Source organism: Gigantopelta aegis, chromosome 10 (genome assembly GCF_016097555.1).
Source record: "Gigantopelta aegis isolate Gae_Host chromosome 10, Gae_host_genome, whole genome shotgun sequence".
NCBI lineage: Eukaryota > Metazoa > Mollusca > Gastropoda > Neomphalida > Peltospiridae > Gigantopelta > Gigantopelta aegis.
In genome coordinates, this window is record NC_054708.1 from 28,599,690 (window position 1) to 28,613,961 (window position 14,272).

The 14,272-nt window shown below is 37.3% G+C and overlaps 1 protein-coding gene across 8 annotated transcripts in view; it reads left to right on the forward strand.

Moving 5' to 3' along the window:
• The window catches only part of LOC121384309 (transcription factor COE3-like), a 77,235-nt gene that overhangs the window by 26,833 nt on the left and 36,130 nt on the right, over positions 1–14,272 (forward strand). For all 8 annotated transcript variants that reach the window (XM_041514634.1, XM_041514632.1, XM_041514633.1 and 5 more), the window contains exon 7: positions 12,713–12,794. In XM_041514634.1, the coding sequence (XP_041370568.1) occupies positions 12,713–12,794 (82 nt within the window). The remainder of the gene's footprint in view (positions 1–12,712; positions 12,795–14,272) is intronic.

Genomic DNA, 14,272 nt, shown 5'->3' on the forward strand with positions numbered 1-14,272 from the left:
GTCATAAAGTCACTACATAATCCTTTCTCCTTGGAGATTCGTTGTCATTTTTCGATAAATCTAGTTGTCATTGTCTCCGACCATGTAGCAATGGCTAATTATTTATTTATCAAAACTCTCGTTAGGGGATAGCTTGATTCGCTTCTGTCGGTGGTGGCCTTTAGATCGTGCGCACGGTAAAATTGCAGCGGTCTAAATGGACCGTGGACTTAATAGCGTGCGACTTATGCGGGAAAGCAATTAATTGTTATTTCGCACATATGCATCATGCTGTTGTGTGCTTCGAGTAATTGGAATTTCTATTCCGATCTGCGTGCGTTTAGCTCACTATATAGAGAAACTGTGAACTACACCAACACAAATAGTCTGGATCCGGTGTTTTTGTTATTTCCCAGACGCGATCTAAATAAAATATTAGTGGGCAGTATGGCTGTCTTGGAGTGTTTTGGTTTGGTGTGGTTTGCCCTTTTTTTTCACAGTAAGAAAATGGCCGATCATATAGTAGTAGTTATCAAATGCGAATGCAAATGCTAAAAAAAAGATACTCAAATGGCTAATCATATAGTCCAGTACGAATTCGAATGCGAATGTTAAAGAAAGGGATTCCATTGGTTATTCAGTTACAGTAAAACAATATCCTGCGTTAAAGGTATGATCTCAACTATTTAGGATTCAATATATACTGACCAACAAAAGAAACGAAAATATTCATTTAGATTCCTTGCTGTTAATGGAAAAATGTTTCTCCAAAACTTTGTCAGAATTACCAAATGTTTGACATTCAATAGCCGATGATTAATACACCAATGCGCTCTAGTGGTGTCGTTAAAAAAAACACACTTAAGTTTGCGTGCCATAATCATAATAAATTTGTTTTCTACCAATTCTGCTATTCAAACTGAGGACCCATTTCAGCAGGATTTCCTTGCTTATGTCCAATTATTGTTCTAGCACGCTGTCCTGGTCACACACACCTCATCTATCCGGGCTGGCTGTCCAGGACAGGGGGTAATGATTAGTTGTTAGTACTTGGTGAAAGAGAAGTCGGTGTAGTGGTGTAACACCTCCCTATTGAGCCATTACATATCACTATTGGTAGAAGCCGGTACTGGGATGCGAACCCAATACCTACCAACCTATTAGAGCCGACGGTTGAACCACTACGCCACTTAGACCGTTGAATTATCACAGTTTTCAACATTCAACAACGCGTAAGTAAGCAATATGCATCACGGACTTATAGCTTCAGATACACTTGGCTCTCCTATTAATGGAAGTATATTTCAAAATGCCATTAAGGTGGGACAGTCACTGAGGACGTAAATAATGGATGACACTCGAATAATAACATCAGATAAAGCATTTCTATTTAAAGTTTGATCGACTGCTAGGACAGAGCCAATAATCGCCGTATCTGTTGTCTTGCTTCGAGCTGGATTGGGAAGCGGTCCTCCCGAGACCCTCGGAACGGTCGCTGAATGAACGTGCTATTGAATGGGTAAACCTCCACCTGATCTGATTAACCAATCACGTTTAACCCCCATAGGGCCGCTTACGGTAATGAGAACAAATCTTCATTCACTATAGAAAGGCTTTTTCCCACCGTGTTGCGCTTCCAACAACGCGGTCCTCCGAGGATCTGTAACCAATTCCAGGGTCTCAAGACGCCAATAACTCGTTTTGTTTGTTGTTACTGATGTTCTATTAGGTCAGATTGATAACTTGTTTGGTTACAGACAGCTTAAGCCGTTGAAAGGACAACACAAACACGGTGGTTGGTTAGTTGGTCGGTTGGTAAAACTGCTCATACGTCTAGCTTTTTGTCCAGGCGGTAATACAATTTGATCGAGTGTCTTCAGGTTTTTGTCAAAAGTAATATATCACGAAGCTAAATAAGACAGGTCTCAATAATGTAGTGGGAGTAAAACCACTGTCCTTAAAGGCGTGGTAGGTACTGCGTTCGGTCCTCAATATCTAACTCCCTATGAACACAAACAAGCCCCTGTCATGGACAGAACACTCTGGCGAAGTCACAGGTTGTGCCCACGACAGGCGTGCTTGAACCGTTCTCTGATGAAAGCATGCCAAAAATTACCCACACCCACGTCCACAGACAAGCATCAACATAGTATCCATGGGCATACATGCCAGACAACTGTGTGTGTCCAGGACAGCGTGCTTGAACCTCAATTGGACATAAACACTAAAGTCAAGTTTTAAAAATCGCTGATGCTGTGGGGTTTTGGGTCTTTCTTTTTATTATTATTATTATTATATTTTTTGTTGTTGTGGGGGAGGGGTGTTTCTTTTGTAAGGAAGGGCTGGGGTAGAGTCCTTGTTGTCACTGTACTATAAGATGCTAATTGCAAAGTCATGTGAAACTGTAACTGAATTCTCATTTTAAAAATATCAGATATGTGAATTAGTGTGATAATATTTTACATTTGTAAGCAATATGGGTCTAAGCATAATGGGAAGTCACCACCTTTAATTCGTGACGCTTCTTCAAAAGTTTTGTAAAGCGCTCGCTTGATGCGCGGATGGTTTAGGATCGATCCCCGTCGGTGGCCCCATTGGGCTATTTCTCGTTCCAACCAGTGCTCCACAGTGGTATGTACTATTCTATGGGATGGTGCATATAAAAGATCCCTCGCTGCTAATCCAAAAGAGTAGTCCATGAAGTGGCGATAGCGGGTTTCCTCTCAATATCCGTGTGGTCCTTAACCATATGTCCGACGCCATATAACCGTAAATAAAATGTGTTGAGTGCGTCGTTAAATAAAACATTTCCTTCCTTCAAAAGTCCTATTTCTGTGTCGTTAAATCTGTGCCCATTCTTACTCTTTGACATAAACCGCCTTGTCGTTAGCTTCAGTTTTGGGAAGACAAATGCCCGAAAGGCGTACATCTTTCGAAGGTCAAATGTCACCACCGTGCTGCATTGGGTATATTTATGGTCATATTAGTGGCTGGAACCATCCACGAACTCATATCGAACCATTTCTGATCAATCTTGTCTCTGTGGCACAGACTCTGGGAAAACCAATCCATCAAATTACAAAGGGTAAAATGTCGCGCTGTGCACAGCGCACCTGTTTTCGCGAGTCCATTTGGAATTCTACGACTTTATTTCGTGTGTTAGAGTGAAAATTGTGCTGTAAATTCACAGAAATTTGATGGTCGACGCTCGAAGGATTTAATTTAGCCTCATTTCCAGAGCACGTTGAGGGGTCAGAGAAATCGTCCCATTTTCCACTCCATCAGCTATTGGGACTGATTAAATCATTAATTCGGCTAATTCAAAGGTTTTCAATCCGTTACTTGGACTGCTCAATATGCTCGCTAGAACTGATAAATTACGTGGCATTAACGGCGCCAGACTCAAATTGCTAGTTTCGGAAATGGCCGTTGAGGTCATTGTAGGTGGCAGCACTTCTTTTTCTCTCCTTCTGTCAGTCTAGGATCTACGTGCTGCAACTTGGCACACAAATGGCAATTCTGCCGATATGTAAAAATATTTCCTTGTATTTTTGCTGTCGAAGAAAACCGTCATTATTTGTCCAGCATCTTCGAGGACGGAAGGTGAGGTGATTGGAACATTAATAGAATAGGACAGAAGTAAAATAAAATATATTTAGGTCTAGGTCTAGGTCTAGGTCTAGGTCTAGGTCTATGCCCATGCCCATGCCCATGCCCATGCCCAAAGCCCAAAGCCCAAATCCCAAATCCCAAATCCCAAATCCCAAAGCCCATGCCCATGCCCATGCCCATGCCCAATGCCCAAAGCCCATGCCCATGCCCAAAGCCCATGCCCATGCCCATGCCCATGCCCATGCCCATGCCCATGCCTGTGCCTGTGGTTGTGCCTATGCCTATGTTTACGACTATGCTAAGGATTTAATGTGATAAACAGGGAAATCCATTTTTATGCAGAACAAGCCGAATTTAGTATAAATTATGTAAAACATTTATAAAAACAACAACAACCGGAAATGGAATAACATCACCATCATCAACATTATTGTCATTGTCATCATCATCATTTTTTATTATATTATTTTTATTATTATTATTATTATTACACTTCAAATAATTGTAAAATAAATTACATAAACATATACATTTAAAAACTCTACAAGACTCATTAGAAAGACATGTTATATGTTTATTCCGCGTCATGCTTGACGCACTAACACTAAGTTTTAAATACAATTAACCTATACATCATTTATATGTAATCAAGACACTAAATTTAGCTGACATTCTGGGATAAAAACAACAAAATGATTACACATACATGTAGTTCATTCGTTCGAAGATATTATATATTATAGTTAATATTATAATGCACATATGATTTCCGAGTCATTATTGTCGAATTATAATATACACATATTGCTATATTAAATGGACTATCTTGAGTTTTTAGAACCAGTAAAACTTCAGTTTGTTCTATCCAACAAAATAAACACACATTCTGCTTCTTTTTTCTTTTCTTTTTTTTTTGTTCGGGGTGGGGGGTGGGGGGGTGGGGGGGGTGGGGGTATAATTTCCGAGTCATTATCTTACCTTATATACTTTATATTATATAAAGCATTGTACGAGTAAATACATTTGGAATTACCTTTTGTCGAATTATTTCAAATTTCGTTTAGCCGTTGGAAGAAATAATACATTCGTACGTACAAAACATTACGATTTTTACAGAGATATTCGTATTCTAAAAAAGAAAATGTAAGTAAATTGTAATTTTGATAATATAAAAATATTTAATAGCCGAAAACCTTTTCAACTGGTTACAAACGCAGGAGAGTCCCTTTAACACTGCTCTCTAACCATTAGTGATTGTCGGCAGAAAAAAAAGAAATAAAATGTGTAAAAGAAATAGTCTGTGTCATTAATTATTAAATGTAATAGTAAATAATAAAAGGATTGCTATAAAATGTATATTGCTGCCTGTGAAACAAAAAACGAAATCAGGAACTAAATAACAGGGTTTTTTAACATTCTCTCAATCTGTTTGCCATTCTTTTTAGTATGCTGTTGCAACATCTCATATATGTCGTATCTTGATGGAAAGATGTATGTGTTGCATCACTGTCAAGTGCCTTACTCATTTATCATCGTCGGTGGTTTCAAGGGAATACAAATGAATAGAGTCAATAGTAGTTGTGTATCAGTTCTGTGCCGAGCAACTGGCGATGTCAGATATTGTGCACAGGACAGGCGTGCCTGAACCTTAGGTGAATATGGGAACTTAAATGAATTAACTAAATGATTAGGTGTGTTTTAATGTGGAATAGGATAGGGATTGGTTATGTTTCTCTTTTTACGTGCACAGACAAATGCCCTTTGAGATTGCATGTTGTTGTAGAAATATTTTCCTGAAATTATTGCAGATGCCCTGAATTACGCGTAATCACGATACTTTGTTTAAAATAACTAAATATATTTTAAGACACACCAAATATGTGCATAGTAGCAAGAACCTAACCCACCTCAAGCAATATAAAATTCTCAAAGTATGAGAAGGGTCTACATTAAAATTCTGTTTTTGTGTTACAAATGTTAAATTTACCAGTTGTAGGGGTGGCGAATGAAGAAAATACCATAAAATAGAGTTCAAGTATATTTAAAATTACCCTCTTTTTTCAACACACCCATCCTCTCCCCCCCCCCCCCAAAAAAAAAAAGAGAGAAGAAAATATAATAATAATAATAATAATAATAATAATAACAACAACAATAAATAAATAAATAAAATCCAAAAAAAATCAGCTGAATAAAATTAGAATAGCTTATGAGAGAGAAAAAAAATGGCACCAAATGAAGCGAAACGCATCGGCTTGAATCATTCGGCTGCGACAAAATTGTATGTCAAGGTGTCTCCGTACGCTTATTTCTGCGAGCGCCCCCTCTCGGGGAATCTACTAAATACCTAGAACGCTGCGCCAATTAACTGCTTGAACGCGCTGGACTGGTTGCACAGTCTTGAATAAAGCGACCCCAGCTTCTGTAAATCACTTGCTCTCAAACGACTCATTTCTGCTACTTAACTCCCTCCCCTGAGGAAGACGATCCGTCTATTGTATACAGCGAACAGACTAAGAGAAGAATTATATCTTAGTGGGCCCCTAGAGTTGTTATTACAACAATATTATGTGCGGTAATTTGTTGCTAGCCGTTCGTGCCCAGGACCCGGGAGACCGGTAACCAAATTGTCGTCTATCCCGCCGAGTCGAATTGGGGCCAATTTCCAACACGACAAGACGATTTGATTGTGCAAAGACACCGTAAATTAACTAAATGCAACAGATTTGCGCCATGCTGAACAGCGAAATGTACACAGAAATAAAGAAGACTATATATATTTTTATATTATTTTTTTTTAAATAATAAAATACATATATTATTCACGTTAAAGTTGTATTAATTAAAAGCGATTTTATTGTGGTCGAATTTTTAGAAGATGGAATAATTTTATTTTACTGCAAAGATGTGTTTGTCAGTACTGGGCTAGCAAACACGTATTATTTATTTACTAAAACCACTTTCCACGGCGCTGCCCCATTTAAAATCAATTACATAATGACGCTGCCGATTTAATATAGTAAATAGCTTTTATTAGTTGTCAATTCCACTGTATTCAGTAATGGATGTCGGTAATGAAGCGAGGGTGAAATTAATTCGCTCATCTGCCAGGTACGGAACATTTAAAGCCATACGCCATCATCCATGTACAATGGCGGCTTCCAGATGAAAATGCAATACAATTTAGCGAGTGGCATTCATTAGAATATAGTCTTTTATGTTCTCATTATCTGATGGGTTTTCGCGCGCCGGCTATTTCGTATGATGTGATTTCTCTACAAACCGGGCGATATAATTCGGTATAGGGCCTTTGTTCTCTATTTGATGGAAAATAATTGTCGTGCATTGTTGGCCGACAGAGGTTTATTTTAAATTATCGATATTAGCTCGTCTCACAATAGATGGGTTTAAAACGACAATAAAGCGTATATTTACTCTGCCCGTGTTATCACCCGGTCTGTGGGTTCAAGAAGGATACAAAATTTGCCCAAATATATCGCTTTAATAATCCATTTGATGGCAAAATGATGACATACCATCTACGTACTACGCTGATTAACAAAATAATTATGTTGCCACGAAATCAACTGAAAGTTCATTTAGTTAAAATTACCTATTCACGTTAAATCAATCGCGTTTGATTATCAACTCAGATAAATTTTGCTGGTAAAACACAGGCATATTTAAAAAAAAAAAAATCAACAGTAAAAAATCATCAATAATTTATTCTACATTGCTGTATACAAAATTTAAATCTTTACCGGTTATATTATTTGTTTCTCGACCTTATCCTATGCCTATATTTTTTTGCTGGTTTTCAACATGTCAGGATAAGAGAAAATACATTTACTAAAGACCAATTATCAGCAATGAACTTCCTGTTCCAGTTTATCTTACGCCATTAAGGTTTAGAATATCTGTGTGTAATTTCCTCTAAATAAATGCGACCCTCGCTCTGGTATCTTTCTGTACACGAGGAAACTACAACTGTCTAATAACACATTTAGAAACTGTTCCACGGCCAATTACTGCAGATAAAGGAATGTTTTAATTGATATAATGCATTAATATTCGAGGAAAAATGTCTTTCGTCTTGCGCCGGCTGACATATCATGCCGCTCCAAGTTTGATAGCGATCACCTAACGGAAATAGAAGTTCATAGCCACCGTGCGCTCACTATCAACCGAAGGACTCTGCCCTTTCCAGGAAACTTGCATCAAGATTCGCGCGGGGAAACTGTCTCTTCGTTAACTCGCAAAACGAACCCCTACCCTTTCTGACAACCCTTTCAGATTAAAGCTACTCATTTAGGATCGTTATGGGATAAAACTGGCTGCCGTTAAACAGTGTTATTCCTGTCGTCTTTTTGTTTGAGATTTATCAAATGTGTCTAAATTAGACGCAACCGGCCTCGGTGGCGTCGTGGCTAAGCCATCGGAAATAAGGCTGGTAGATACAGGGTTCGCAGCCCGTATCGGCTCCCACCCAGAGCGAGTTTTAACGACTCGGTGGGTAGGTGTCAGGCCACTACACTCTCTTCTCTCTCACTAACCACTAACAATTAACAACTAACCCCCCTGTCCTGAACAGACAGCCCATATAGCCGAAGTGTGTGCCCAGGACAGCGTGCTTGAACCTTAATTGGATATAAGCACGAAAATAAGTTGAAATGAAAACAATTAGACGCAATGAGTCTAAAACGAAAAGAAAAAAATGGTTACAGACCATTTGTTCTTTAAAATATTCTTTCCATATTTTTTATTATTATTTTCTTTCTTTCTTTTTTTTTTTTACGTTTTCGTTAAAATTATTTTATTAACGCGCCCTTCAGGGCCCCCATGTTTCGAGTGGAACAGTAAGGAAGTCCATCGTTGCCCGATCTCTCAGCTTTATTAATGCTTACGGAGCGTAAGATGTCACCGAATCAAATTAATGTATCAGCTGGAGAGCCCGAAGATGAGGCTGAAACGGTCTGTAAAATTTCTGAACAGGTCCGGCTATTGTTGATAATATTGACCGAAGAACTGATAAGAGTCTTATTAAACATGACCCCGACTTCTCGAACGTAAGTCATTCTTCCGCACTAGGCGCGCTGATAAATAAGTCAGGGGTTCATAGAACTTGCATAGAAAAATGGCAAATTGGCTTTCCGGAAATATTTGTTGGCCATTTTTTTTTTTTTTTTTTTTTTTTACAGAGACTGCTGTTTTGTTGATTACAATTTGCGTGTGTGAAAATATTTATAATTTATATTTATAAAATAAAATAATTAATTACGTTATATATTCAGTTACAACAGTTCTTTGATTGTTTGTGTACAGCGGGGGATGGGGGGGGGTGCACGGTGGGCCATGCCCCCCAATTGAAACTTTTTTTTTTTTTTTTACTGTATTAAATTTTATAAAATCATACATATATACATACATAGTATGTGTCTCCCCCCCCCCAATAATGGGTTGCTCTCCCCACCCCTACAATCTAAAATCCTAGCTACGCCAGTGTTTATGCATCAATTAATTTTTCTTTCGTTCATTCATTCATTCATTCATTCATTCATTATTCATTATTCATTCATTCATTCATTCATTCATTCATTTTTCCTTCCCGTGGTTCTATTCATTCATTTATTTGTCCTTTACTTCGTTCCATTCATTCAATCATGTATAAATTAATTCATTCATCCATACACGCATGGTTGAATTCATCCATTTATTCGTTCTATAAATCACTACTCTTGTAAAAAATACTCTTGTAAAAATAGCAACAACCATTGTTGTACTTTTCCTGTTTAATTTCACAGTTTACATTATTATAATATACTAGTATAACATATGATACTAGCATTGTGGGTTTTTTTTGTATTATTTTGTTAAAGTATGTAATATTAGAATGATGGTGTTGTTTATAACAAATAAACAAATAATTTTTATTAAATAAATAAATGACATTTAGTATAAAATCAATACAATTTAGTACATAAATAAATAAATTTAGTACATAAATAAATTTAGTATATAAATAAATACATTTTAGTCTATATATATATATATATATATATATATATATATATATATATATATATATATATACTTTGGTATTTATATAAATATATAAAATTTGGTGTGTAAATAAATAAGTGTTGTCAACGAATCATCAAATTTAATCTGACTGTGACAGGAATAGTGCCTTTGATTGAAACATATTTTATTGCATATAAGGTACAAATGGATTGGGCACAAGTTATCCAACTTATTGCCTTGCCTCCTTCCCACCATCACCACCACCATCACCAGCAGCATCACCACCACCACCTCCACCACCACCACCATCACCACCACCTTCACGCTCTCATCTCACGAATCGGCGTCAGCCACCTGTCATCCTATCTCGACTACATTACCGCCGATTGTACACACATACACCTGACAGAAGTACACTAATTTACTTATTTACAACACAACTGCATGTTTAACACCAACAGCCGGAGATCCCCCTGGGCCAATTTGTCAGCATTGCCTTCGTCTAGTATCGGTTACCGGACCCCACTGTTTGCCGCCAATCGTTGTGCAACTTGCCGTCTGCGTCCACGTCTGGTCGCTGCGCGAGCGACGGGGTGTTATCACATAGAAAAGCGATTCCGCAACAAACCCTGACGTTTTGCGCTTTCATCAGCTGGACAGCTTAATTATTTAGACGAACTAAAGTAGCTGAGCACTTGTTACGCAGATGGGAGATGGACATCTATGTAGTTGGAGTAATTTCCCCCTAGACCCGGGGGAGAACCATTCCCTGATTGTTTCTGGCCCTTTGTCCAAAAATGTACGAGTTTTGTCGACCCATAACTAGGACAAAACGCTTATTTAATATCGCGATGACAGTTTCTATATGTCATGGTGGTGAATATTTAGGTTTATTGTTTTTAATGACATTATTGCCCACCTCCTCTTATTCGTGGACGCTAACTTCCAGACAGGTTTTGTTCCAAAATCTAATTTCTAACTTCTGGTTATTTCAGTTATTGGGTATGATGGTTTAAGAAGATAATTTCATATTCAATTATAAAAATATGTGCTGTAACACGTAGAATTTTCTGTTATAGGTTTTTTTATGCTGGTTATTTATTTTTGTGGCATATATAATGACATCCAACTCCATTCCCACCTGGATATCACTACATAACCCCAGATATAAATAAAATAAAATAAACCTAACCATAACTGAGAATTTTTGGTTATGCCTCTCTGCTGCCAGACTAGACAAAATAAAAACAACATCGAAATGTTAAAATATTACAATAATGTTGTTTTAGACAGTATTGTATTATAGTGCAGTTGGGAGACACGTGAGTTATCATGTATAGTCTGCGGGAAATGTATTTAAGGTTAAAGTGTGTTTTGTTTAACAACACCACTAGAACAAGATGACACATTAAACACCGGCTAACATTTGGTCATTCTGACACGTATTGTTCAAAGGAAACCCTCATTTTCCCATCAGCAGCAAGGTTTGGGGTGGGGGTGGGGGTGGGGGTGGGGGTGGGGGTGGCTTTATATGTACTTGCCTACAGACAGGTCATTTTTCTAGTTAGTACACTCCCCCTAAAAAATCCTTCATCTACCCTTGACATATCAACCATTTCGAAAAGGAACTGGCTACATATTTTTTAAGCTATCTTAGCGCTACGATATCGTAAAAACCGCCGTAAGCTGTGACGTCATAACGTCGCTCTCCATATCCTACGACGGTTTTACGATATCGTAACGCTAAGATAGCTTCGAAAATCTGGTCTCTGGTGTTCATAAGCAGATTGTGCTACCACTGAGCTACATAGAGGATTCAAAAATAAACCTTTTCAGAAAGACATGAACTGCCTCTGTGAATGCAAAAAAAAGTAATAATTACTTGTTTATTTATGTATATTTTATTTCCGGGGATTCACAACTCGCGACCAGACATCAGAAATAATATAAGCGAAACACCACCCACGGTATAAAGCCGAGACCTGCGTTTTAACGGTCCGCGGACAGCTCGCAATGAAATCCGCCATGATGAGAGCAACGTGATGGTAATATTACGACAAGCGCTCGCGTTCTGAGCTTGATGAAATGTTCCCATCAAAGCGACTACTTCTGTTCATTAAATATTTACAAGTAATTCCCATCAATTAATCATAAGCCATCAAATTGCAAAAGTCTGCCAGGCGCATTCGGCGAACCCGACTCATCCCTGTGTATAGCTTTAACGAATGTTCGGCCTATTTCGTGCTTTTATAATATGTCGAATCCGTCCCGAAACGCTCTGCTAAACCCATGATGATGGCGACTTAATGACACTGAGAATACCTCCGCGAGAGTTAACGTGTTTACACTCTGTCGTGCGGTTACTTTGTTGATTATGTGTTTTATCGGTTAGGGAACTGTTTTCTGCAAATCCCCTGATGAAACTCTGCACCTTCATCAAACAGATGATTATGCTGGCAAGCCAACTTACGTTAAAACATTTACATCGCGGCTCGTGCGGAAAAATCAGTCTATTTCAGACAACATACAGTAATTATTTTCTATATATGGACATGCTCTTTTTTTTTACTGTAAGATAACATAATATTATATCAGGAACTCTTTTTTATATATATATGATTTTTTTTTTTTTAACTAACTCATTTATTTTTCCTTACAGTATTTTGTAAATTGTTTTACTAATAATGATGTCTTTTGCCATTTTAAAAAACAAACATTGTCTGGTGATACAGTGTTATATGTCATTCAACGTTTTCCCTTAGGCACCTGAGCAAATGTCGTGTTCTCCAGGGTCTTGTAAAATATGTCCGCAAACAATTTCTTCCGAGTTCGTGGCCATCACGTCATTTGATTTTAACTCTCGTGGAATAATGACGTGCTTGGCTTTATTTGACGAAAATGGTGAATCTTTAAAAAGCAGACGAGCTAAAATGACAATAACATTATTCGTCATAGAAAAATGCACGAAGGAAATAGGCAACCAGGTGACACAATTTATATAGTTAATTTACGGTACTTTTTTGTACGTCTTTTGGAATTATTGATTAGTTCAGTGAGTGTAAATTCTCTATTTAAATTTTTGTTTTCTTCTTCTTTTCAGATTTTTCTTGAAATTCTTCATGAAATGCAACCAGAACTGTTTGAAAAATGCTGGAAATCCCAGAGATATGCGACGTTTTCAGGCAAGTTATTGTTTTGTTTTGTTATTGTTTTGTTTTGTTTTCAGATTTTTTGCCACTGACCTACAATCCCTCCCCTGATTCTACAATCATTGAATTATTTTGTATTGCAAATCTGTGTAAAAATTGTTGGATATTTTTCTTTAAAAAAAAAAAAGTTATGAGAGAGAAAACAATTAGTATAATTATGTTGTTATTGATAATAGTAATGATGTTTATGATAATGGTGGTTGTGCTGGTGATTGTAATCATGATCATTGTCATTATGATCATCATTAAATCAAACACACAAAACAAAAAGAAAATAGCCAAATCAAAACACTCCCCCAGAAAACGAAAAAACAAATTAAAAAATAAATAAATAAAAAGAATTGTGTGTGTGTGTGTGTGTGTGTGTGTGTGTGTGTGTTAAATTCAAATGAAGTAAATACACAAGTACATGTATATCTACTAATAACGGTATACTTCCATTATAAATAATAGAGGTAGAGACATCATTAAAACAAAATTAGAAGTAGAGACATTATTAAACAATGCGGCGCATTTTTGACACTTCAACCAAAACCGTATGTTGGTTGTATTATTTCACCGATAGTGGTGGAGCACCACAGACGGTGCCTTGTAAAATGCATATTAAGCCGGCTAAATAGCCCGTCCTTGATGAAGTCGGGACAAACTTATCAAATATTTATAGTCGTCAAAACTCCCCTGTTCAATGCGTCGCTTTCCATTAAGTCACGTGTCGTTGTCATTTTCATTAGCGCCGCTATGTGATCAGAAATCCTTTATTCGGCTCCGAAAGGAAACGCTGTTTGGTTTAGTTGCAACTCGGTAATTTACTTCACGGAAATGCTGTTTGGCCCGCGCTCGTAATTCTGAACGTAATTTTCCGATCGTTTCACCACGAACAATAGATCGATATCGTGTGTGTGAATTTTTTTTTTTTTTTTTCAATAACAGGTTTTAACTTCCTACGTTTGACGCCATGAGATCCGCGGAAAGCGATGAAAATACTCATGACTCTTGAAGCATTTTATACACGATCGTTTTGTTTTTTTAAAGTTCTTCTGGAGGATCAAAGTGCAGAATTTGACACTGCATTGACTCATCCAGACAATTCGTTACAGTCTACTGACCAAGTGAATAATGGTGACCTCGAATTACTAAGCGGCAGATAACGAATTTCACGAATCCATTTCACAATAATTCCCCTTGTTGTAAACTGCTTAATATGATGTCAAACCTGGTCTAAACGCTATTAATGAGATTATTTTGATGTAAAGTGTTTGAAAAAGCCCCAAAAGGGTTAATAATTCTATATATACATTTGTATACACTTGTATATTTGTACATGTATATGCATATGCACAGGTTAAATATTGTTCAAATAGAAAACAATATTCAAAATTGTAAGTAAAACAGATGTCATGCGCATTGTCCTCCAGTCTGACGTCGCATTTGTTTACTTACAATTTTGAATC